At 39.9% G+C, this 23,588-nt stretch overlaps 5 protein-coding genes across 5 annotated transcripts; 1 reads left to right on the forward strand and 4 right to left on the reverse strand.

The window, feature by feature from the left end:
- Positions 1 to 674: 674 nt before the first annotated feature.
- Positions 675 to 2,226, reverse strand: LOC111021675 (poly polymerase). The gene is made up of 2 exons (XM_022298737.2): positions 1,472 to 2,226; positions 675 to 1,401 (listed from the first exon to the last, which is right to left on the reverse strand). Exon 1 carries the CDS (start codon positions 2,116 to 2,118, stop codon positions 1,504 to 1,506), a length of 615 nt encoding a protein of 204 aa, XP_022154429.1. The 5' UTR covers positions 2,119 to 2,226; the 3' UTR covers positions 675 to 1,401; positions 1,472 to 1,503.
- Positions 2,227 to 3,720: 1,494 nt separating this feature from the next.
- On the reverse strand, positions 3,721 to 6,590 carry GALS1 (glycosyltransferase family protein (DUF23)). Its single transcript, XM_022293315.2, is given in 3 exon segments — positions 3,721 to 4,639; positions 4,846 to 5,305; positions 5,308 to 6,590. Coding segments are annotated over 3 exon segments (1,512 nt in total). The 5' UTR covers positions 6,002 to 6,590; the 3' UTR covers positions 3,721 to 4,281.
- Positions 6,591 to 11,505: 4,915 nt separating this feature from the next.
- Positions 11,506 to 12,827, forward strand: LOC111009244 (Cysteine/Histidine-rich C1 domain family protein). Its single transcript, XM_022282269.2, has 2 exons — positions 11,506 to 12,020; positions 12,097 to 12,827. Exons 1-2 carry the CDS (start codon positions 11,690 to 11,692, stop codon positions 12,615 to 12,617), a joined length of 852 nt encoding a protein of 283 aa, XP_022137961.1. The 5' UTR covers positions 11,506 to 11,689; the 3' UTR covers positions 12,618 to 12,827.
- A 1,149-nt stretch (positions 12,828 to 13,976) lies between these two features.
- Positions 13,977 to 16,774, reverse strand: LOC111009727 (wall-associated receptor kinase 2). Its single transcript, XM_022282956.2, has 3 exons — positions 15,633 to 16,774; positions 15,361 to 15,534; positions 13,977 to 15,284 (listed from the first exon to the last, which is right to left on the reverse strand). The coding sequence occupies exons 1-3, from the start codon at positions 16,495 to 16,497 to the stop codon at positions 14,098 to 14,100; spliced, it is 2,226 nt and encodes a 741-aa protein (XP_022138648.1). The 5' UTR covers positions 16,498 to 16,774; the 3' UTR covers positions 13,977 to 14,097.
- Positions 16,775 to 17,548: 774 nt separating this feature from the next.
- Positions 17,549 to 23,193, reverse strand: LOC111009177 (squamosa promoter-binding-like protein 14). Its single transcript, XM_022282150.2, has 10 exons — positions 22,157 to 23,193; positions 21,816 to 22,009; positions 20,886 to 21,721; positions 20,710 to 20,784; positions 20,512 to 20,619; positions 20,313 to 20,430; positions 19,974 to 20,109; positions 19,747 to 19,891; positions 19,051 to 19,650; positions 17,549 to 18,650 (listed from the first exon to the last, which is right to left on the reverse strand). Exons 1-10 carry the CDS (start codon positions 22,741 to 22,743, stop codon positions 18,234 to 18,236), a joined length of 3,216 nt encoding a protein of 1,071 aa, XP_022137842.2. The 5' UTR covers positions 22,744 to 23,193; the 3' UTR covers positions 17,549 to 18,233.
- Between the last annotated feature and the right edge of the window lie 395 nt (positions 23,194 to 23,588).

Raw genomic sequence — 23,588 nt, forward strand, 5'->3', positions numbered from 1 at the left:
TTTATAATAGTAATATATTTTATATATTGTAATTTTAACAAAAATAAATGAGTTCATAACATAAAATAATATGTTTATGGATATTTTATCTCTATTAATTATGTATTTTAAATTTAAATTTAAATTCCAAAAAACTAAAAACATAAAAATGTTAGTTTCCATAATTTTATTATTGGATCACATAATTCTTTTAAAATAAATATGTCTAACAAGTATTCGTTAAATCCATTAAATTCAGTATACAAAATTGCAAAAACATTTTTAAAAAACAAATCTAACAATATTAAGCTAAAGCGAATTCGAATTGCATAACAAACCTTCCCTGAGTTCTTTTTTTTATTTTTAAATCAACTAGTGGGATTCACTTTAATTTTGAAAATCATTTATTCGAACTTATTTGTATTCCTTCCTATAAGTATCTATCATTTCTATTTGTAAAATTATCAAAATATCATAGTTCCAAATAAGGTTGGGTCCTGAATTAATAATTAAGTCGTTGTGTTCTAATTGTATTGTTTTTAATAAAGAAAATGAAAATTTCGTGAGTTCCGTTCCTACGAAATGAAGGGAGCTGACATCAGATGATTGAGGGGTATGATTTGGAGGATTGTGGGGAGTTTGTAAGGTTTGGAATTGATGAGTGGCGCAGAGAATTATGAAATGATCGCCACATCAATTTAAAATCATAGTCATATATATATCCAAATAAATCCACATTTCCAGTTATTGTATGTCTCCACTCCAGTACATGAAAAATTATACCTGATACCAAATAGGCATGCATTTGCATCAATCATAATGCATGTACAGGTTAGGTTAGCTTAGGTAGTTGTTGGTTTGACTTTTTATTAATGAAATAGGATGGAAAAAGGAATTAGATTTGGGCATCTCCATGCAAGGAAACAACATAGAATTTACATAAAACATAAGAGAACTGAGATTTGAGAGTTTGTGTGGTGGAAAAACAGCCTTTGGTTTCAAACTCAGATCCATCAACTTTGGCTGCGCTGCGGGGCTTCACATTCTGTCTTCTTCCGGTTCCGCCTTCACATTTGAAATCCAATCCCATGTACCGCTCGCCCTCTGACTCTGACTTGCATTAACAATATTTAATTAGGTTGCCACCCCCGCCCTCCGCCCTTTGCCGCTCCTTCTTCTTCTCGCCCTCTCCTCCAATTAATGTGGACATACACAAAAAACACAAGCAGCTGGACGCCCCCAATAATATGGATCGAATTTGGAATTTCTCGATCGGAAGTGGATAATTCCCTCTTACTTCAATTCATTAACATTGAAAAATTGGATCTCGGAAGTCAGAATGAAAAGAAAGTTACACATCCATCTAACCCTCTTAGCTTCTCCAATTTTGTTTCTTTACATAGGAGAATTGTATGTATGCGCCTATGGAAATTATCAAACACATATATATCAGAGCAGAGCAGAGCAGAGGAGGGGGAGGGGATGGACATACCCAAAAAAATGGGAGGCTGGAATCCCTAGTCCCTAGAGAACGGTGCCTTCATAGATGGTGCTCAATTTGAGTTTAAAGGAACGAACCGCCATTTTTGCCCTTCTGGATGTCAATTTCTGCAATTTTCTAACGGAAGAGGATTCGGGGATGGGGATGGGGATGGGAACGGGGACGCCATTATTCTTCTTGGAGTCGGAGGGGGCGAGGTTGGAGTCCGAGTCGGAGTGGGAGTCGGAGGTGGGGTTGGGGATGAGGAGGGGAGAAATACGACCCTTCTTACGCAAGAGGGGGTCTTTAGAGGAAGCATTTTGGAGGGCGAGGCTGGCTTTGAGGGCCATGGCGGCCATGTCGGAGGCGCTCAATCGCTGGCGGAGCTTGGAGGAAGGAAGAAGGAAATAGATCTGACTGGCCAGAAGCTGGTCGTCGAGGGGCATCGGGGGAATGAAATCGTCGTAGTACAGGCTGTCGGAGTTGCAAAGAAAGGAATCGGAGGTGGAGGAAGAGGGGTTTTCGGTTTGAAGAACGCGGGAAACGGAGATGGGAGCAGGGTACTCCCGGAGATTGCCCTCTAAAGAGATCACTTTCGCGGTGGGAGTAGCCGGAGGAGGAGGGACGGAAGCTGGGGAGCACGACAAGCAGGCGCCCATAGGGATTACGATTACCGATTCAATTCAGAGTTTATTATATGTGCCCAACTTGGAAGCGGACGCAGGGAGATATATGTCTATTTCTTTGGCCCCCACAAACGGAAATTGGAATGAGGTAAGTGATGAGGAAGGAAACAGAAGCTGAGTTGCGCAATAAATTCATTCAAACCTCATCCACGGAACGCGCTTTATTTGATTTAATAGAATAGTAAAACTAACTAACTAACTAACAAAAAGATAGGCGTAGTTGTCAACGGACACGTCCAACCAAATACCAAAATGAGAAAAAAAAAAAAAACAGATAATCTCCACAATCTTGTCCCCCAAGCATATTCACAACCAAGGCAAGCACATAGAATTTAAATACAATATTGGAATAAGAAAAAGATATCATTTTGACTTTGTCTCCACCTCTATAACTACAAAAACACACAACACAACTCCTCTAGAGATGAGAGACTCTAAGACTACACGTACCACCATCCTCAGGGTCAAGACCTCAATTTAACCGCATCACCATGTCATTTTCATCCTCCATCCGTATCATATTCAACCAAAATCACCTTCACAGGACAGTGACAGCGACCACCGCCACAATGAACTAACTAGCTAATTTCAACTTACACATACAAATTCAAATTATATCCTTCATTCTTTTATTACGTCCCTTGCCTTCTATATTATTATTTTGTTGTTTTTGATGATTACCATGATATTCTTCTTTTTTAGTACAACTAGATGAGATTTACATTTTCAAATCTCACAAAAATAATTGATGTCTAGCTATATTGGTATGGCTACCTTAGTAGTTTTGTGAGGTGTATCAATTTTTTCATTGAACTTTCAATTTCATAAAATTATATTTTATAATAATTAAATAAGTGTTGCAATTTTTTACTTAGGTTAAATTTACACTATTACTCACTAATTTAAACCCAAAAACAAAAGGCAATGTAAAAATATCCATTAACTCACAAATTTAAATGAAAGTCTATAAAAACTCATGAATTTTAACAAAACACCACCTTTAATGTCTTCTTTTTTTCTCTCTTAAATATGTTAATTCTTACTATATGTGTTTTATAATTCATTAAAGAGAGATGATATTTTTTTGAACGAATTATTTTAAAAGCAAACCTATCCTAAGGTGAAAATTTAAGATGTAAGGTAAAGATTGCAAACAAATGATGAGATTGTATGCATGGAGAAGGAAGGTGTGAAAAGGAAATAGCATTGTTGTAGAAAAATTAGAGGAAAAAAAATGAAAGTAGGGAAAGTAGGGAAAGTAGGGTGAAGAATAGTTTGTTGTATGACGGTGATTAAGATGAAGCAAATTCAAAACCCCGTTTGGACTGAGCGAAGGTGTGCCTGTCCCTTCCAATTGCAACACGACCAAACTCCATTTCCCAGCCCATTTGCGCATTCTCAGCATTTCATTGTTTTGCTTTTGTCGCATAACTATTATTCAAATAGAGCAGAAGGGGAACCCAACCAATTCATATTTTACATACACCTAAACCCAAACCTCCCCGGTCTGCTACTGACTCACTTCTTGTCCTTACTAAGCTCATCAAATCGATCGCTCAATTTCAACACGCTTGGTTGCTTAAATTTATGTAAAACTTTATTAAAGCTAAGAAAGATCAGGGGAGCAAATTCAATGCCCAATCACATCAATTTTCTTTCCCCCAACCCCACTTATAGTCCCCAAAAAAAAAAAGGGTAAAGCTAAAAGTAGAAAGGATTAAACAAATAAAACACTCGCTCAATCCACTCAACTTCACCTCATCTAATTACCTTTAATTTTATCAACAACAATGCAACACCAACATCATTAGTATTACAATCTCAACGCAATTACCGACTTGGATTCTTTTCTATCCTTGGATTCAAAATGAGTCTTCTCTCTCTTACCTTACCAGTTACCACTTGCCGTTGCAGGGTAGATGGGTAGCCCAGGAGGAGTACAGTTTGGGCAAATATAATTCCACTCCCCCATCCATGGTTACAAAGGTCAGCGACTCAATCTTCATGCATCATTCGGTTCTGCTCGATCCCCAATTCCATCTCCACCACATAAATTCATAACTCATACTTACAATTCACACATTCCCACAACCAGTTCGCGACTTGGAAGACGTAAAAGCTAAAGTTGTAATGAAATTAGGAGAAGAGCTTCGCATTGGCCGTACCGATGACGTTTAGCTCAAATTCCTTAATGGTGTCGCCAAGCTTCTTCATCTTGTCGTCGTATACGAAAGGGACTTTGTTGAATATTGTGACGTTATTGATGGCGGAGATGGAGAGGAATTCCCTACAAAGTTCCCCTCTCACCATGATGGAGTTGTGGTAGTGATAGTATCTAATCTTCGACTCTGTCTTGTGCGTTGTTTTTCCAATCACATTTTCTGACATGTGTACCCCCGTAGCATATGCGTTCTTTGCTTGTATCGCGTACTTTCGATCTCTCCAGATTCCAGTCTTGCTGTCCTTGAACAGCAGCTTTTCAAAACCCCATTTCCTGACACACGGAAATATACACACACATCATCATCAGTTCAACGACAGCAACTCCAGGCTTCTTAAAATCAGACCAAGTATCTTCCCATCCCAGAAAAAAAGCCTTAAATACACAAACACAAGCCAGCAACCATCGATACCAAACTAACACTAAACCGTTAACTTCCTTCACACAAATATACATGACAAGGTCACATGGAACAGTACCTGGAGTAATTTTGGGATGAATCGTTCAAACACAGCACACTGGACATAGGGTTCTGCTCGATCGTAAATTGCGTATATTCAGATAGCTCCTCCAACACAGACTCTAAGGTGTTGCCCTCAGGCAAATAGATGTACTCGTCCACATCGAAATAAAACGTCCAATTTGCCGCGTGTCGGTATCGGTGCAGGCAATCGTTCACTATCAGGAATTGATTATAGTAATACCCATCGTATTCTGTCTGTCCTATGATGTCCTGAACTGTTACCCTTCCATCGCGCACCCACGGCTCCAGGACGGCTCTCACCTCAGGGGACACCCCACCGGCATCGTGAAACACGAAATGAGATTTAGGCCCGAAGAACCACGCATGGTATGCCATCCATTCTCTAATCCTCGCCGCACTGAGGTTCCCGTACAGAGACGAACCGCAGTACAAATATTCGTAGTCGAAAGGGGGCGGTACTTGGAGTGGTTGTAAGAGCCTGCCAATTCCTCCAACGTAGTGAACTTTTCGTACTTCCTCGGAGACTGACCATAGTACGCATTGATGGTAAGCTTTCCACCTGAATTGTCCTGATTCGGATTGAGCGGAAACGTGCAATTGATGACCACGACGGTGTAGACACGGCCATAGCCCCAATCCGGAAGAATCTTGTAGGCCTTAGCCCTGATGGAAGATCCGTTGTTGAAGATCCACTCGCATTTGTACCAGGGATGGCCGTAGACGTGAATGGGCTTGGAAGCAAGGCCGACAACAGCAAAAGTCCGGGGTCCACCTCTGTAGGCTCCCATCAGAACGAATAAAGCGGCAGCATTACCAAATGGCTGGAAAAGTCGCTTGTTGGGATCGGGGCGGATGGCGGTGGGGGTAGAGTACTTTTTGGCAGCGGCAGAAGCAGTGAAGGGGAGAGAGCCATTTGGAGCAATGGTGAGATTGGTGTGAGTGGAAATGGAAGTAGTTGTGGTGTTGGTGGGAGCGGAGCAGGAGCGGGAGGGGGTGAAGAGGAGATTCTGGTAGTAAGGAGGGAGATTCCAGAGAAGCATGACAAGAGTGAGGGCAAGACATGTGGCGACCAGAGGCCTGGCCTCGAAACAGGTGAACAGCTTACTGACGTTGGCGCCGGCGAGGGAGGCGGGCGGTCCGTCTTTCCTCATCGGCGGAAGGAAGGGGAAATTTGCTCCTCCGCGTCTCTTTCGCTGTGGCTGTGGCTGTCGGTGATGGGATAAGTGAAGCTGGGCTGGGCTATATGAATATTGAATCCACAGGGCGAGCGGTTCGGTTCGATTCGATTTCGGCTTACGAAATTCAAAGTTGCAGAGATCAAGTGAAGGCGACTACGAGAGAAAGCAAAGCTCAGAGGGTCAGCCCCATGGCCATTTATTTGGTCCCTCTTAAAAGCTAATTATCGGTTCGGGTTGGGTTGTGGGCAGGCAAAATCAAATAAGGGTCATTTGGAAGCATACACGTATCTGGATACCAGGTCCTACAATTATGGTGACCTCATATTCCTAGATCGTTGAAACATATTGATATCGATCCTCAAAAATAACAAATCTACCACTATTTAATTTGAACAATGAAGGCAAAGGAAGTAGAGGCATGAGGATGAGGGTAGAGATAGAGAAGTGCTGGATGTAGGTGCAGAGCGGAGCAGTGTACAAGTATAATTAAAATACAACACAAAGTATAATAAAAAATTGAGAAAATATTTTCTTGTCGTGTATCAGTTTAATTAACGGGTTCTGGAAAATGTGGCAGAGGATTCTTACTTTGGCAAACTCATCTTTTCAAATAAAGTAATGAAAATAAAATTGGATTGGTAAACCTGATATGGGCAGAACGGCAGCTTTATATATGTGTATATATATATGTAACGGCCATCGCAAAATATAAAATTGAATTGGGTCCGGCATTATCTACTGCGTACTCATAATCATATCAATTTTCGATTTTCGATTTCCAACAGAATTCAATTTTCACAGATTACTATATTCAAATCCTCATGATCCAATTGGAATGGTACGTTCTGGTCGGAAGTAAGATTAATCTCCTGGGTAGAATCAAAACACACATTGGGATCCTTTCACCTCAAAACACAAGTCTCAACTCGATAAATACAAGAACGAAAAGAGCTTGGCAAGACTGTCCATGATTTACCTCATGCAAGTCCAACTCGAGCCAGACCTCGAAACGCATATGCTATCAGCGAAATCCACTTGGTGGATTTATTCGTTACAAAGATACACAATTTCTAAGCAACTCAGTAAGCTCGCTCGACACCAAATCGAACTAAATACTAATTTAAGTTTTTTAGAATTTACGCAGTTGAACACAACAAAAGCTCCATGTACAAGCCACCACTAACTAAAATTAGATTAAATTATTACTTCGATTAATATATTTTAAATTTGTGGTAGTCATGCACTAAAATTTTTAGTTATTATTTTTATTCATTGATTAAAATATTACCAGACATGTACACTATTAGTGATGTGAGGAGCAGTGGAAATACATAGACAATTTCATTCACCGATGTTTGAGATCTGTTCTATGTATTGTTGATATCAAATATGAATTTGAGACAAATTTAAAAACACTCTTTTAACTAAAATGTAAAAGTACTACTAAAACTGAGTTTGTTTTAAATAGTAACGAAAATAATGTGTATTATAGTTTGTTTTTCAACAAGATGAGAATTTAAACACATCTAACAATTAACTTATTGAGTTATCTGCATTCACAAATAATTGCAAATAATTTGATTATATTGTTGAAAATTTATCTTTTCATTTTTCTTAATACCTCTAATATATTTTAATTTAATGGTGGGCATCGCTAACGGCTTAGGAGCCGACTCGACATCAACGACTTCGTGCCCAATAATGATGAATATTTTTTAATTTTAACGTGAAATTAACATTAAAGCTGACTGAATAAATATATAATTTAATCGTAAAACTAATATTAATGAAATTCAATTAGAGGCAACTTTAAATATAAAACGATCTTATAATAAGTAAAAGATAAATAATTAATTTTAATTAAACATTAATTGATTGATAAGTCAACGTAAGAACTTAGCTGAGCGATAATTGGCACACCTCTCTAATCAATAGATCATGGGTTCGAATTCCCCACCTCACTTTTACTAAACAAAATTAATTGATAATTATCTAACAAAAACAAATTATTATACTAAATTAAATGCAGTAATTAAAGTTAGTCAATACAGAATAATAGAATGGTGTTAAGTATTAATCAATCAATTGTTGATAGTAGTTAATAGAGACAAATTAGTATTATTAAACTGGTAATAAATAAATAATTGATTATGCTGTCATCTTTTGCGTTGTGTTTGGGGATTTTTCTATATATGATTGAATAATTATTTTGTAAGTTCTTAATAGTTAAGTTCTGTCAACTATATGAGTATTTAAATATCAATATGAACACCTTAAACAATCAATTACGAAATACATCATATTGAGGGGTTATAGGCAACTCCATTTAACTAAATTTAAAAATTTAATTTATTTTAACATTAAAGATGTTTTTTTTGCGGTTAACTTTAAAAAAATATCAAAGATATATCATTTGTTACTGTCTAACAAAGTCTATTACGGTGAACTTAACTCAGCAGAAAGTGGTACTTGTCTCTAATAAAGAGGTCACAAGTTCAGATCTTTCCACTCCCACTCATTGTCGTAAAAAAATTGACTTATCAAATATATTTTTCTTATTTTAGTACAACAAATGTTCCTCAAAGTTATTAAGAGAATAAATTGATGGAAAATTAAATCAAATGAAATAATATATATAAGTTACAATGGTCTTCATAAATAATATGCGTTATTTCAAACGCTTAAAGCAAGAGACAATTATGTGGAGTCTCCCTCTAATGTTCTGTTTACTTACCATTTAGGAATAAAGATTGTAAATGAGTAGGAGAAGCATATTCTTCTCATTCATATATTTTTGTCTGCGAGAGGAGAGGATTTGAATTTTGAAAGAGAAGAAAAAGTTGGTAATCTCCTGCCACAACTTTTAACTTCAAGAAGAGAATGTCATGAAAATTTGTACAGAAATTTGTTAAAATCCATATAAATGAATTAAATTTACCCAACCCATCAGCTTAAGCTTTTGGATTGAGTGGTGGTTTGTTCATTCTTAAGATGGTATCAGAGCGGGAGATCTTTTCCAAACCCACAAGTGAGAGGGAGCGTTAGAATCAATTAAATTTACCTAACCCATCAACTTAAGCTTTTGGGTTGAGTGGTGGTTTGTTCATTCTTAAGAAAATTGGTTAACATAATAATGTTTAGGACATTGATTAATTTACGAGCATGTTGAAATAACTTAATTATATAATGACACCAGAGTTATTAAGGCAGAACCAAAAAAAGAAATAACAGGAATCCACTAGTGAACTCAAAAGAAACAAAAATCCATTCATTGAATATTATATTATATAGACATATTAGTTGGTAGCCGGAGGGGGAGGGCTGTGGTTGAATTATTCCAAACTGGACGATTATCTAAATATTCGATTATGTATTAAATATGTTGGCCGCCGAGGGAAGAAATAAATAAAAGAGAGGGAGAGGATTGCCGAAGCTGTGGCCGCCAATGCGAACTTGTCATCATTATTGGGTTATTGCTTTTCAAATTAAGCAAATAGTTATTCTGAAAATAATAATAATAATTAAAATACTTGGCCTGTCTGCCTGCCCATTCCACATAATACAAAGGAAAATTATTAGGCGTCATCTTAACCAAAACAATACACAATTATGGCCGCAATCATGGAATTACCACTTTACCATCTTTTTTTTTTCTTCTTGTTATTCTGTCTCTAGAACACGCCCTCCTTTTTCTTCTATTATTATAATCATTTCACTTCAACTAATCAGATTCCAACTATATAATGAATATCATTATCCAGTTTTGCAGTATGGATATTAGTTTGTCGCATAATATTTGAGGCCTTTCTGGAAGATGCACTTTACAGAGAGAGAAGGGGTTTGAGGTGGGCTATCCCATTCCCTGTAGGCCCAATATAATTGAGGAAGGGATCTGCCAGCGGCCCAGCTCCAACTATTTAATCGTTGAACTGGAAGTTGAACCCCAAGCGTTTGCAGCCATTAAATATTATATTAATTAGAGAAAAGAAAAGAGAAGAAGAAGAAGAAGAAGAAGAAGAAGAAGTGGAAAACTTAGGTGCAGTTGCAGTGGAAGTGGAGAAATGAGAGTGGAAATTGGAAGAGTAAATCATGGTGGGCAGGCTGCAGGCACGTGGCCATGAGTTTAATCTAAATATTGATTATATTATTAGGGTAGGACTTAGGAGACGTTACCAACAAATTAGAAACCTTAATGATTGTTGCCGTGTAGGCACACGCACACATAAAAATTGGAATCCAAGATTCCTGGTCATCAATTGAATATTTATACGTCTCAAAAGAAAAGGAAAAAAAAAAGTGGAGGTTTTGCACTCAAAAGTCCAAAAGTTAGAAAAGAAAAAATACCCCCTTCCTTCCCCTTACCAATACCAACCAAGGGAATCACTAAAAGATGCCCGTTCCTTCTTTTTCTCTCTCTCTCTTTCAATAAGAATTCAAAAGAGAAAAATCAAATTAAAGAAAGCTGAAGCTAGCTGTCTCTATCTGAATATTATCATTTGGATAGTTAAAAATATTGACACTTAAAATAGATGAATACATAAATAAGTGTGAATTAGTAAGTATTTGAATTTATTATTTATTAATAGGTAGTGCACATCTCCATCTTGCGTGAATCTAGGGAAATAGAAATGATTTCAACAAAAGCTGCAAAATTTATCTTTAAGAAATGAAATTGGGAATCGAATATTAGCCAGAGATTACACAACACAATTAATGATACGTATTGTATTGGGTAATGGGTAATGGGTAATGGAGGGACAGTGACATCGATGGATGGGGCGCTGGGTGGATGCAAATTGCCACATGCGTCTGCCCCCTAACTTCCTTTCCTTTCCTTTCCTTTCCTTTCCTTGCAACTTAATTAATTTAGCTTAAAAGACAAAGCTTGACTTTTGTGCTCCCAATCCCAAAAAGCCTTGCTACCTTTTAGATTTTGAAGATCACATTAGAAACTTCCCCTCCCCTCCCCACTCAAAAATCAGAATCCACACTCCTCTCCTGGGCCCTCCCTTTTATTCCCATGCACAAATTGTTATTGGGTTTTAATTTGCCACCTTTTCAGGACCTAATTAATTAATATATATATATCCATCATTTTAAAATTATCCATATCTCAGTTTTTTCTTTTTAATTCAATTCCATCCATGATATTTTACAAAAATAACATCACTCAGCTACAGCTACAGCTTCATATACGCGCATAGATTCCACATACATATATATGTTTCGGTAAAGTTAATTAGTTTACCACAGCACCGTATATTCCGCACTGCCTCTTTGCAGCCTGCAAACTTGGGATTTTACTTGGCATGCCATGTCATCAACACGCCAATAATTTCCGGGAATGGTAAAAAATTGCTTTACCGTCCAATCGTTGAAATTTGTCCTACCAATTACCATTATAGAATTTCTTGTGTCTTTCCTAAGAACTAAAAAGGGCGAGGTTCCCTTTTTTTTTTTCCTAAAGAAATATATTCAGTCTTTTCCGTATGCAATTTAGTCAAGGGGCCGGGGTGGCTTTCCTAGCTGGGTGGCATGCATTGTGTGGTACATGGCGTTCAAATAGTTTCAGGCAATTGAGCTTAAATACTCTTCCACCTCTGGATGGAATTTAGAATTGTATAGGTAGTGTGAAGAGTGAAGAGGGGAAAGAAAGAGAGAATGAAGGGGCCGTTGAAGAAGAGCAAAACGTTTTTGGTGCAGAAGAACCAGATGATGGCGACGGGCGCAAGAGATATTGAATTCCCGATCTCTCCCCAGCTGATATACGGGGAAGAGATGGTCCATTTTAGTCATCCCGGACACCCGCTGTCCCGCGTATGCGTTCCGGACCTGTTCACTTGCAGTGGGTGCAAGGAGTACGGCGCGGGTAACCGATTCAGTTGCCAACAATGCGATTTCCAGCTGCACGACTTCTGCGCCTTGTCTCCTCCGGCTCTCAAGGCCCATCCCTTCCATTCCCACCACCAGCTGCTGTTTTACTCTAAGCCGGGTAGGTATATATGCAATTTAATTTAATCAATGGAATGAATTTGAATTATTAATGGGTGGGTTGGGTTGGGTTGCAGTAAAAGGCGGAATAATGCAGTCGAAGTGCGATGTTTGCGCAAAAGGGATAAAGGGATTCGCGTTTCGATGCGGGGTATGCAGCAGCTTCCAGATGCACCCTTGCTGCGCCATGTTTAGTTGGGAAGTGAACCTGCCGTCTCTGCACGCGCACGCCCTGAGTCTGAGGATGTCAAGTGGAGGTGGAGGTGACAGCTCCAGCAGCAGCTGCGGGGAGTGCAAGCGGAGGAGGTCCGGGAGAGTGTACCGTTGCAGGACGTGCGATTACGAGGTGCATGCGGTGTGCGCCAAGAACGTGAAAAACGGCCTCCGCGACAACGGACACAAGGGCGGGAGCGAGAAGGGGGGGAGCGTGCTGGGGACGGCTGCCAGGCTGGCATCTCAGGTGGTGGTGGAGTTCTTGGGAGGAATCATCGAGGGCCTCGGAGAAGGGGTTGGGGAAGCCTTCGTCCAGAACATCAAAGGCAAGGGCGGCCCCACCCCACCACTTCAACTTCAACCTCATCCTCGTCCTCATCCTTGATTCATTCGCCTTCATCCTCCTATTCCCTAATTCCTAGCTCGTCTGCGTTTCTGCCGTTTCTCTTTCTCTTTCTGTTTCATATATATATATATATATATATATATATATATATATCTTTCTTTCTCGCCTATTTTAATTTGTTCATTATATATCGTCCTTCTGTTCCTGTACCATACTGTCATATATATTAATTTTTGCAGCTTCCAAATATGTGACCTTTTCGGACCACTTGTCAAAATTACTTTTATCTTCCATATTTATATTCTCTTCCATTCCCAAATATATTATATGCTAATTTTTTTTTAATTTCATATAGATAACGGGTAAATTGAGGTACAAAAAACAGAAACACAGCCACCCAACTCCCATCCCTTCATCCCCCACGACTCGTGGAATATTATTTATATTTGGTCGGAACACTTCTTTTCTTCTTTTACATATACACTCAACTTGGTAAAAATAAATAACATATATTTAATTAATTAATGGAAGCTAACCGAAAAACATTAACTGAAACTCTGACAAATTTGACATTTAATGATAGTAAAAAAAATATATCATTGGTAAAAATAATAACATAACAATGTTAAAGTTCACACACATATATACATACATATATATATATATTTGGATATTTAGCCTTTAATACACCCGTATTTGTTTTTATTCTACTCAAACTATATGTACCCATATGTATGTGTTTCAGTCATAATACCCAATGCACCTAAATACAACCAATCACATACTCATTTAGGTTGTATAGAAAATTTTTGGAGAAGAATCAAAATGCGTAACTTTGCTTTATAGGATTATTCTTAGATAATTGTGAAATATTGAATCAATCAATAAATCAGAATTAATTAATCCTCATTTTCCCCCACAATTTAAGTTTAATCTATATGTTCATTTGTTTCATTTTAAATACAAAAATCAGTAGAATTTTAGTTCTGATAATGGAATCATCCACTTCAACTGGTTAGTTTTATGGTAGTTAATTCATGTAAATAAACTCATTAACATTACCAAAAGGATAAATATTTAAATACTTGTTCACAGGTAGGGGAGAAAAATAAAAAAATTTATATTTGTTAAAAATAATGAGTTGTTAAGTTTTTAATAATGATCCACATAAATAATATTATATTGGTGTTCATGACCAGTCAACACTTTAATATTATTATTATTATTTATTTTAGAAAAAACACTTCAATATTGTTCTTACTTTAATCAAATAAGTTACCTATGAAACTAGCATCATCTCCGTTTAGTTATAAACAATTGTGAACAATTGATTATTAAATCAGTTTTAATTAATTAATAGATGTTGAGAAAGTCTGGTTAATTAATTACGGTGGAGTATTATCTAAAAGAAGAAAACACTGATGAATTGATTAATTTAAATAGATATAAATTGTATAGCCTAATTTACCCTTGATTGACGTGTATAACTTAGCAGCAAGTTATATGTAAAAGAAATGGGTCACCGGGGCGCACCGTAAGCGTAAGCATGAGGTTGGAAGGCAGAGATGGATATGGGGTATGAATCCTCGGCCTCAGGCTCATGTTGTTGCCCTTCCAGTTCCCCTTCTGGTTCCGGTTCCAGCAGAGTTTCTGTGTCTTCCCCATACCTTTTCAAGCCTTCGAGCTCCACCACCACTTGCCTCATCGTGGGCCTCTCGTCCCCCTTCAGCTTCAGGCATTTCCTCGCCAACTCCGCCGCTCCTATTACTTCCTCTCTCTTTCCCTCCCTCAGCACCCTCCCATCCACTATACTAAACAGTCTCTTCTGCCGCAACGACGCTATAAAATACGACGACAGGTTTCTCTCCGATTCTGATCTATCGAACGACACCGGCAGCTCCCCCGTCAACAGCTCCACCAGAACCACCCCGAAGCTGTACACGTCGCTCTTCTCCGTCAGTTGACTCGTTTGGAAGTATTCCGGGTCCAAGTACCCGAACGTACCCTGAACCAGCGTCGTTATCTGGGACCGGTCCATTGGAATTAACCTCGAAGCTCCGAAATCGGCCACTTTGGCGGTGCATTTCCTGTCCAGCAATATGTTCGCCGACTTCACGTCTCTGTGAATGATGGGTGTGGATGCTGCGGAGTGCAGGTACGACAGAGCGGCGGCCGTCTCCGTGGCTATTCTCAGACGGTCATCCCAAGACATTGAATTGAAGGTGCTGCTTTGACTTTCGTGAATGTGGGCGTGCAGAGTCCCATTGGACACGAATTCGTAGACCAGCAGAGGAACTTCCGTCTCCAGGCAGCACCCCATCAGCTTTACCACATTCCGGTGGTTGATTTGGGCCAGAATTCTGACTTCGTTGATGAACTGTTCGATTTGGCTCTCATCCGAAATCTTGGACTTCTTAATCGCCACTATTCTTCCGTCTGGTAGAATTCCTTTGTAAACAGTCCCGTTACCGCCCCTGCCCAGGATTCGAGTCTCCGCGTAATTGTCGGTAGCTTTCTCAAGCTCCTCGGAGGTGAAGATTTTAGTGGAGTCAACGGTGGGTTCGTGTTGGGATAACTGCTGCCGCAATAACAAGCCCCCGTTCTGGAGGAAGAATTTCTGTCGGAGTTTAACGAGGTTCCTCTTCTTGAGGGTGAAGTAAACCCATGTGGCTGCGACGACGAGAAGAAGGAGAGCGGAGCCAATACCTGAGCGCAGGAAGAGGAGAATGGAGCAATGTAAATGTTCGAAGGAAATGGGAAAGAAGATTAAGAGGGGTTTTACCGACAGTGAGCTGAACAAGCGGAAATTGCTTGGTTTTGGTGATGCAGCCCTTGCCGTGTTTGGTACCATCGCCGTAGGAACCATGGGGACACGTACAGTAATAACTTCCAGGGGTATTCACGCATATGCCTTCGCAAGGGTTGTTATCCGGAGCCCCCTCGCACTCGTCAATATCTTCACGGCATTAATTTAATTTATATTAAGAATACCAGTAATTAACCACCATTTCCGTTAAGTGAAATACAATAGAGTAGAAGTAGAGCGGGCAGTACCTTGGCATCCAGGAGTGAGATATGGGTTCCCTTTGAAGCCTTGGCTGCACCGGCACTGATAACCGCTCCCGCTCTCGGAATCATAACATTGGGTATTGGGCTGGCAGACATACTCTGACAACCCCTTGCGAGCATCTTCGCACGTCCGGTTACCGACCACCCAGTTGAGAACCACGGGCAAATTTGTAAGGGTGGACCCAAAGGTGGGGTCGGCGAGATGAGAGGGATGGAAGGTGTAGCGTTCTTGGTCGACTAGGAAGGCGTAGCTGCAAGGGTTGAACTGCCAGATTTTGGTATGGTTGTTGAGGTTCCCAATGATGCTTTGGAAGCGCTTGAGGCCTCTGGGGACGGCGGTCTGGCAGCATCCGATGCCGGAGCAGGAGCCGTTGATGACGGAGTCCTGGTTGGCGCACAAGGAAACGCATCCGCTGGTGTAGGAGAGGCCCTGGGAGCCGGAGATGAGGGCCAAGGTGTCGCACCCGATGACGGTGAACTTGTTGGTTGTGGAGAAGAAGAGAGGGAGGCGGCCCAGATTGATCCAGGAGGGGGATGTGTCGATGAGGGCCCCGGTTTGGGAATAGCAATTGAAGGCCACGAAGTTGCGTATGCGGAGGCGGGCCTGGCTCAAAGAAATTTCTAGAACTTGAAGGTTAGAAGTTCCGATGAAGGGTATTGGGGGATGGTAGGAGGAATTGCAAGTAATGTCAAACCCAGCGCCCATGGAGCAGCCCGGGCCCATGCCAAAAGGATACGGAACGGTGACGTTTCCACAGCTGGAAGGGCATCCTGGCTTGGTGTCGGCCACGGCCACGCGGGAACATTCTAAAAGAATGAATGGAAGAAGAAGATGGAAGAGCAACGGCATTTTGGATTGTGGATTGTGGAGGAGAGGGAGAGGTAGAGGGAAGCGAAACCGGAGAAGAGTTGACTCAGGAAAACAAACAACACCACAAGGAAGGAGAACGCAACCTACATAATAATTTATTTTAATGAATGGGGATAATGGGGATGGACGCAGTTTTTGAAGTCAAACCCCCTTCACTTACTGAACAAACTAATCAATGGGTGGAGGATGTGAACAATTTATTTTTTATAATAATTACATTTTCTTAATTATTTATTTCCAATGTACATTAGCTTTTATATTAAAACAAATCCCTTTGGAATGGATTTGGTTAATGATCAAAATAATAGTTCAATGAAAACAGAGTTACAATGCATTTTTTATGTTTTTAGTATATATTTAGTAGTAGATTTGAAAATTAAATCTAAAAACAACAAGTCAATTAAAAATAACTCATTTTGAGCTGCGCCAACCAGTTAGTATCTAAAAAAGTCAAAATGTTCACAACATCAAATATGGTAGGACTTGATTAAAATTTATTTTCTTATGATTATTTTTAAGATCTTCTTTCCACGAGAAACTTATTATATCATATTAATGAGATGGGAAAATATTGATTAAAATTAGGCTGTGTAATAATTTACTCCTGAATTAATTAGAGGTGATAGAATAAAATGGTAACAGTTGTTTTTTAATATTAAGTTATTAACCACCTGTATTAGCTAAATTAAATTTTTTTAAAAAAAAAAGATGAATTTAAAGTTTTACAAAAATGCTGAAAAAAAAGTTAATTACTAATTAGTATGAAATAATAGAGGTGCCTTAATATAAAATAATAATTGACTAAGATTAATATGAAATAATTAAGATAAACCTATAAATAGTAATTAAATTTGATGACCAATCAATGAACTCAGAATTGCTAAAAAAATTCTATTATTCTATCAATGTTTTCAATTATTCAACGACAAAGAAGACAGTTTTACCCCTGAAAAATGATTATCCAAGTTCTGAAAAAGAAAAAGAGATGAAGATAATAAATGCAGGAAACAAAGAATTTAGGAAATGATAATAGCAAAAGAAAAGGTGTTGGTTCAACTGGAATAGAAAACGTTGGGTACAGAACAGTCAATTGCCACTTGGGCCTCTTTTTCTCCAGAAAAAGTCTGTAGAAGTATAAATGTGATTGGATCAACTTTACAATGTGTTGTTTTAGACGGCAACTGTAATATATAATTATATATATTAGATTATATTCATACTACTACTTACTGTATGGCTTCCTACTAAGAAACAATAATATATATATATATATATATAGAAAGAAAGAGGGGAAAAAAAAAAAGAAAAAGAGGGCAGGGAGGTGAGAGGGGTCGGGAGAAGGCCAGATCACCAAAGAAAATCAAACCTTTCAATCTCTTTCCATCCTTTCTTCTCCAAGCATTCATCATCATTCCCAACCTTCTTTCTTGAATTCAACTTCGGCGTCCAGCGGCGCCTTCTCTTACATTTCAAAACCCCAAACCTTTTGTCTTCTGTCTTGTCCACACTTCACAGCAGCAATAATACAATACCATTGGTTGACCTCTTCTTCATTAGCTAAACCTCAACAACTTCAACTAGTATTTCCTCCCTTATCTTGTTTCTTTTTCACAGGAAGGGCTTCGTCTTATCAACCACTGCTTCCTTCTTCGGCCTTCACCACTTTGCTCCCACATTTTTTTCTATTCGTTGACTCTCTCCGAGTCCATACAAACTTAAATAGTCCCATACCCCAAGTTCTCCCATTTGAATGGGGCAACTAAACCAATGTCCGGGGAACCTCGCAAGAATAGGCACACGCAAACGCACACCGCAGCTATAGCAAGCATTGAATGAATGTAGGGGCGATGAAGCATCCTGTGTGTCCCACTCCCAGGCACCCTCCTGTTGCACTTTGCTGCAACAATTGCACACCTGGAGCAGGATCTAGCCTGCACCCTGCCCCCCTCACCACTTGACACCTGTAGTTGCTCTATCTCATTCCCAATTCTCACCGAAACTTGACCATTCTTTCTGTCACCAAGCTTCCGATTTACCAACTCGTCACAAGAATTATTACCCCTCATTAAAGCATATGCCCGTGCCGACTGTCCGCTTGCGTCTAATTGGGAACTCCAGCACTTCAATCCAATCTGCAATTTCCAAAGAAGAAATTAACAGAGTGTATCACTTTTCCTGTGTCAGCCACTACAATAACCTCATGAATAATAAGATAATGAATTTTTTTTAATTAAAACTTTCGCAAGATATTCATATTATTCTGAAAAATGAGAATTTTTTAAAGATAGAATAAATTACTGAGGGTCGCTTAGGCATCTTTTTGAGAAGTACACCATAGGCACGATTTTAAGGATTTTCAGAACACTAAGCACACCTCATATAATCATTGATATCTGAGCCTTTTAAGATAGCTTCAAGACGATGTCAGAGTATACAGTAATGTAAAACATGCTTCTTGTCCTCAAAAGGAAATCAGGTCATGTTTTTTTTCTACCGAGGTAATTGAAATATAAACAAGCAACTAGATATTACCTCCAGCGGGTCATTTGTCAGTGCATCAACCATATCATCTGCATCTGTCATTGAAGCTGCCAAATGCAGAGGTGTAACACCACCAGGACCTATAAAATTCGGTGGAAAGAGGTATTTTTTCTCCGTATCACCGATGCCAGATACACAATAATGGACGAGTAAATCAACCATCCGTCTGCACCTCCTCTTCACTGCCCGGTTCAAGAGCTGAATCTCAGATATCATTTCCAAAGATTTCATTGGAAGCCCATCTGTGATCAAGCATTTCTTTACCAGAATGTCAAGAAGTGTTTTAACCAACGCACAAAAGTCCCTCTCTGCTGAGAACGCGAGTAAAAGTTTGAACCGCCTAATTAAAATATCTGGATTATCTAGCTCAGAAGAGAACCTTTCTCTCTGGAATAGCCATCCAAGTTCATTCAAGAACTGCAAATTTTCATCCTTTAGCCTTGGCTGCGCAGGAACATATGAATGACTTTCTGAACTGATATCTGGTACTTTAAACTCATCAAACTCGGACTCAAGATGCCTCAACTCCTTACAGATGGCAGCATCAGCTATAATAATAGGGAAACTATTTCCTCTAAAACCATTTTCCACCTGTTAGTGTTATTTATACAGTTGATTAAAACAATGATTTTGTAAGAAACTTTTAGTTGTAGCGCAGACTTGTGCTAATTCAAGCCAAACAATTACCTCAATGAAACAACGACCAAGAGTTGTAGGTGATGCATCCCCAATTTTGAAACTTCCAGAGTGTATCTCATCGTATATGACTCCCTGCCTGCTTAATCCCATTACTTCTTCGGATATGTAGCCACCCATAGATGTGAAATGAATCCTACAGAGTTGTGAAGTGTCAATTCCAGAAAAGAACAAAGATAAAAGCAATAAAAATCATCCCATTACAACATTGGACTTACTTGGTACCAGGAGTTTTCAAATTCCTTCCCCTTAATAAAAAGGAGGTCTTCTGTCCACCAACAACTGCCAAAGGTGACACGGAGATTAACTCTGGATTACTCCATGCTTTTAAGGACTTGTACGGGCGAATCTTCCCTGAAAACCGAATTAGTAGAAACAAAAGTTTACACAAGGATTACAATGAATCCAATACCTACTGTTTCAAGGACCAAAGACTATCAACCTCTTCATGAGCAAAATCAGAGATAAAAAGAAGTGTTGCTGATTATTATTAAATAATCAACAGCAAGAAGCTCAAATTCAAAAAGACAAAGACCACTACCCTGGTAAGTTCTCACCATCCTTGTGTGACGCTAGTTGCCTCCCAGTGTAAACTAAAAATCTTCCACTTCTCCAAAAATCAAGCTCTTCACTATGAACCAAAGATTTAACATGAAGAACCAAATTTTCTTCAAGCTGCAAAGAACAAGTAACACTAGTTAGTGCTCAAAGGTTCGGCACTACAACTTCAAACCTGGACAACAGTTCTTTACTCACCTGTTCCCATGCAATGGATGACATAGACATATAAATTGACAGAACCACACAACCTGGCCGTATGTAGCTTTCCATTTCAGATGGACAATTAGACAGCCAATTGAATATCTAAAACATTAGAATCACAACCTTCAGAATTTTTTCTAACATAGGCAATTGCAGCATTTTTTGCAAATAATGAAGAAACTAGAATCTTACTTGTGTCCGCAATGTCCCTGGAAATTGACTGGGATCCTTGTCAAAGAGTTTAAAACTTATCCTTCCAGTGCGATCCTGAAAAATGTTGTTCAAGTCACAATAAAGAACAATGACATCAAATGCATACACGAAACACACACATATACATACAAACCAGAACGTATTCAGCAGAGTACCTGAGCATCAGAATTTAAACTAGAAGGCGAATGATCAGACCCTGAAGAAGTGTATCCAGCTTGATATGGAAGAGTTCGAAACAAATCTCGGTCAGCCCCTCTATCTGACTCTCTGAAGAGTTCAAAGGGAATATTGCTACTAGGAGGCTTTCGAACCTCAACGATTCCACTAACTTCTTTTCTGAAGGGTATTTTCCCATTATTGGTAGTTTCTTCTATGCTTTGCACAGGAAACAACTTTTGAAGGAGAGGAGGCGAGGATGACGGAGACCTCTCTTCAATAGGATTACTGCTATCAGAAGAAAAGTACTTCCTAGAAGCCGCCAAGTTTGGTGGAGCATCATGTTCAGGCGAAGAGCTAAACAGCTGAAGTGGCAAACCAACTCGAGTTCCTTGAACTTGTCCATCCGAATCTTCCATGGGAGACTGGTAACTGGTGCTGCTCCTTTCTCCTCCTCCTCCAACTGAAGGAAGTTCGAGAGGCCTATTCTGGAGATCAGAACCAGATGGACACGATGACCTTGTTTTTTCGCTATCACTACTCAGGCTGCTCTTTTGCGACAGCATCGCAAGAGCATCTGGAGCTGATGCTGCTAAAGTAGCTGAAAGCACAGTGAGCAAGTCCATGGTGGAAGGAGAAGATGCATTTCCATTTAATTTGTTTTGGTGCTGGAAAGAACTTTGTGGAGCAGCCTTCCCCCTAAAATTTTCTAAATTGGGCAACTTTGCTGCAAGGTCTGCTGGTAAAGGAAGTGAATTGATCTTATTGAGGATCTGAATGAGCTGGTCACTATTTGATGACAACAAGCTTTTCACACTCTGGTCTTCGTTTTTTCCTGATGTTTCAAATCAATGTATTAAAACAAAAGTCAGAAGGGGGAAGGAAGAAACAAATAGCTACTAGACACTTTGATCGGGCAATTGCTTGACCTTGAGCCCGAGCCAGAAGGGTCAATAGACTGACGATGTCCAAATTCCCACTGCTCGGGGGTCCCCTGCTTCCTGGGCGGGTCAGCCTTGAGGATACGTCCTCGGGCTGTGTTTTCCTTCTACGCCAGTTGTGCCCCGCAAGTCTCCTCCGACAACTCCTCTTCCCATCATCGAATTCCGAAAGTGGGTGAAATCTGAGAATAAGGTTAATAACAGCAATAGCAGTTAAAAGTTTATCCGAACTTGGAGGCATGTTGGTGAATTTCTGGCGCATAAAAACAAGATGTAGAAATAAAAATTAAAAAGGGCATACATAAGAAACTATAGGAAGGAAAAGTAACCTGCTGCACTGTTGGCAGAACCTCTGCATCAGCTTAGCAACTAGGGCTTTGGAGGATTTGCTATGGACCTCGCAAACTTTATGTCTGCGGTGATAGTCCTTGGCAGTCGACAGATCCTCCTTACAATTATCGACCTGGCACATAGGGTAGGTGGGGGTGCCCGTGGCGGTGCCGGTGCCGGCGCCGGGAGATCCAGGGCGGACCTTCTTGGGGGGCTTCGACACGGGCTCCTCCACGTGATTCAAATTCAAACCGCCACCAAGATTAAGGCGAAGATTGGCATCCTCTTCTTGGAAAACCTCCAGGGCCTTCTTCTTGAACGTCCCAGCAGCAGCAGCCAAATCGGGCGAGACAGTATCCGAGTGCAGTAGCGCAGCGTCCGAGGGTTTGGTGAGGAATCTTGCGCTATCCCAATCCCATGCCTTAGGGTTCCAAGTATGGGCATGGAGTTGACCCTGGTGATGAAAGTTGGGGACCTGATAAGATAAGGCGCGCTTCTTGGGGATGGAAGGGAGGTCAGTGTAGCGGCTGGACAAGGTTTGGTGGATGAAAATTGGAGGAACAACCTGGGCACCGACGTCCTCCATGTAGAAGAAGGAAGTTGCGGAAGGAGTAGGGAAAGGGGTGAAGAAAGTTAATCCATAGGAAGATCTGGTGGGGGAGGAAGTGAATCTAACGGGGATCGGCCATGGGTTGAGGGTTGAAGAAATTAAGAGAGATCTGAGATCTGTAAACTGTGAAGAGAAGAGAAGTCAAGGGAGAGGAAGAAGATAGATGGAGAAGGGTTAGTAAAAAGGAAGAAGAAGGATCCGTGAGGGTGGATTGGATATGGATGCAAATCGAAATCAAGTCGGCAACTTGGCATCAAACACAGAGCACTAATAACTTAAACTTCCTGGCTGTGGGTATTGGGTATTTCCTGATTGCTTCGCTCGCTCTCGCTGTACGAAACCGAAAGGGAAAGCGGGGGAGAGACTATAGAGAGAGACCAGTCGTTTGGTAATGGTAGAAACCGTAAATTGAAACAGGAATGGGGGCCGCCCTCAGCCTCAAGGAGAGGAATCGATCGACGGTCACCTTTTTTTTTTTTTTCTTTTTTTAATCATCGAGTCCGTGCAACTCTGACACGACGACAGGAAAACACACCCACTAAGATATTGATTAATTAAAAAAAGAAAGAAAAAGGTGAAAGGTAAGAAAACGAATTAGTGTTTATCTTATAGTGACAAGCGTAGCGTCACAAGCCATGGGAGTGAAAAACATAACTACTTTTTTTGGTGAATAGGAAAAGGCAGTGAAGTGAGAAGTGAGAAGTGAGAAGTGAGAAGTGAGAAGTGAGAAAGTGAGAATGAGGGTTTGAAATCTGATGAGAGGGTAGATGAAATAAGGGAAGAAGATGGCATTGGCATAGGAACGACAACTACATATTTTG

This window comes from Momordica charantia (genome assembly GCF_013281855.1).
Source record: "Momordica charantia cultivar OHB3-1 chromosome 11 unlocalized genomic scaffold, Mcharantia_2.0 BLBB01000011.1, whole genome shotgun sequence".
Taxonomy (NCBI): Eukaryota; Viridiplantae; Streptophyta; class Magnoliopsida; order Cucurbitales; family Cucurbitaceae; genus Momordica; species Momordica charantia.

Bases quoted from the DNA above. Each gene is read 5' to 3' on its own strand.
- LOC111021675 (XM_022298737.2), bottom strand. From the start codon at position 2,118: ATGGGCGCCTGCTTGTCGTGCTCCCCAGCTTCCGTCCCTCCTCCTCCG.
- LOC111009244 (XM_022282269.2), top strand. From the start codon at position 11,690: ATGAAGGGGCCGTTGAAGAAGAGCAAAACGTTTTTGGTGCAGAAGAAC. The intron at 12,021-12,096 runs GTAGGTATATAT...GTTGGGTTGCAG, and splicing joins GCTGTTTTACTCTAAGCCGG to TAAAAGGCGGAATAATGCAG.
- LOC111009727 (XM_022282956.2), bottom strand. From the start codon at position 16,497: ATGCCGTTGCTCTTCCATCTTCTTCTTCCATTCATTCTTTTAGAATGT. The intron at 15,535-15,632 runs GTACTGCCCGCT...AATGCCGTGAAG, and splicing joins TCTCACTCCTGGATGCCAAG to ATATTGACGAGTGCGAGGGG. The intron at 15,285-15,360 runs GTAAAACCCCTC...TCCTGCGCTCAG, and splicing joins GCTTGTTCAGCTCACTGTCG to GTATTGGCTCCGCTCTCCTT.
- LOC111009177 (XM_022282150.2), bottom strand. From the start codon at position 22,743: ATGGAGGACGTCGGTGCCCAGGTTGTTCCTCCAATTTTCATCCACCAA. The intron at 20,431-20,511 runs GTGAGTAAAGAA...TGTTCTTTGCAG, and splicing joins CATCCATTGCATGGGAACAG to CTTGAAGAAAATTTGGTTCT. The intron at 19,651-19,746 runs GTAATTGTTTGG...TAACACTAACAG, and splicing joins TTGGTCGTTGTTTCATTGAG to GTGGAAAATGGTTTTAGAGG.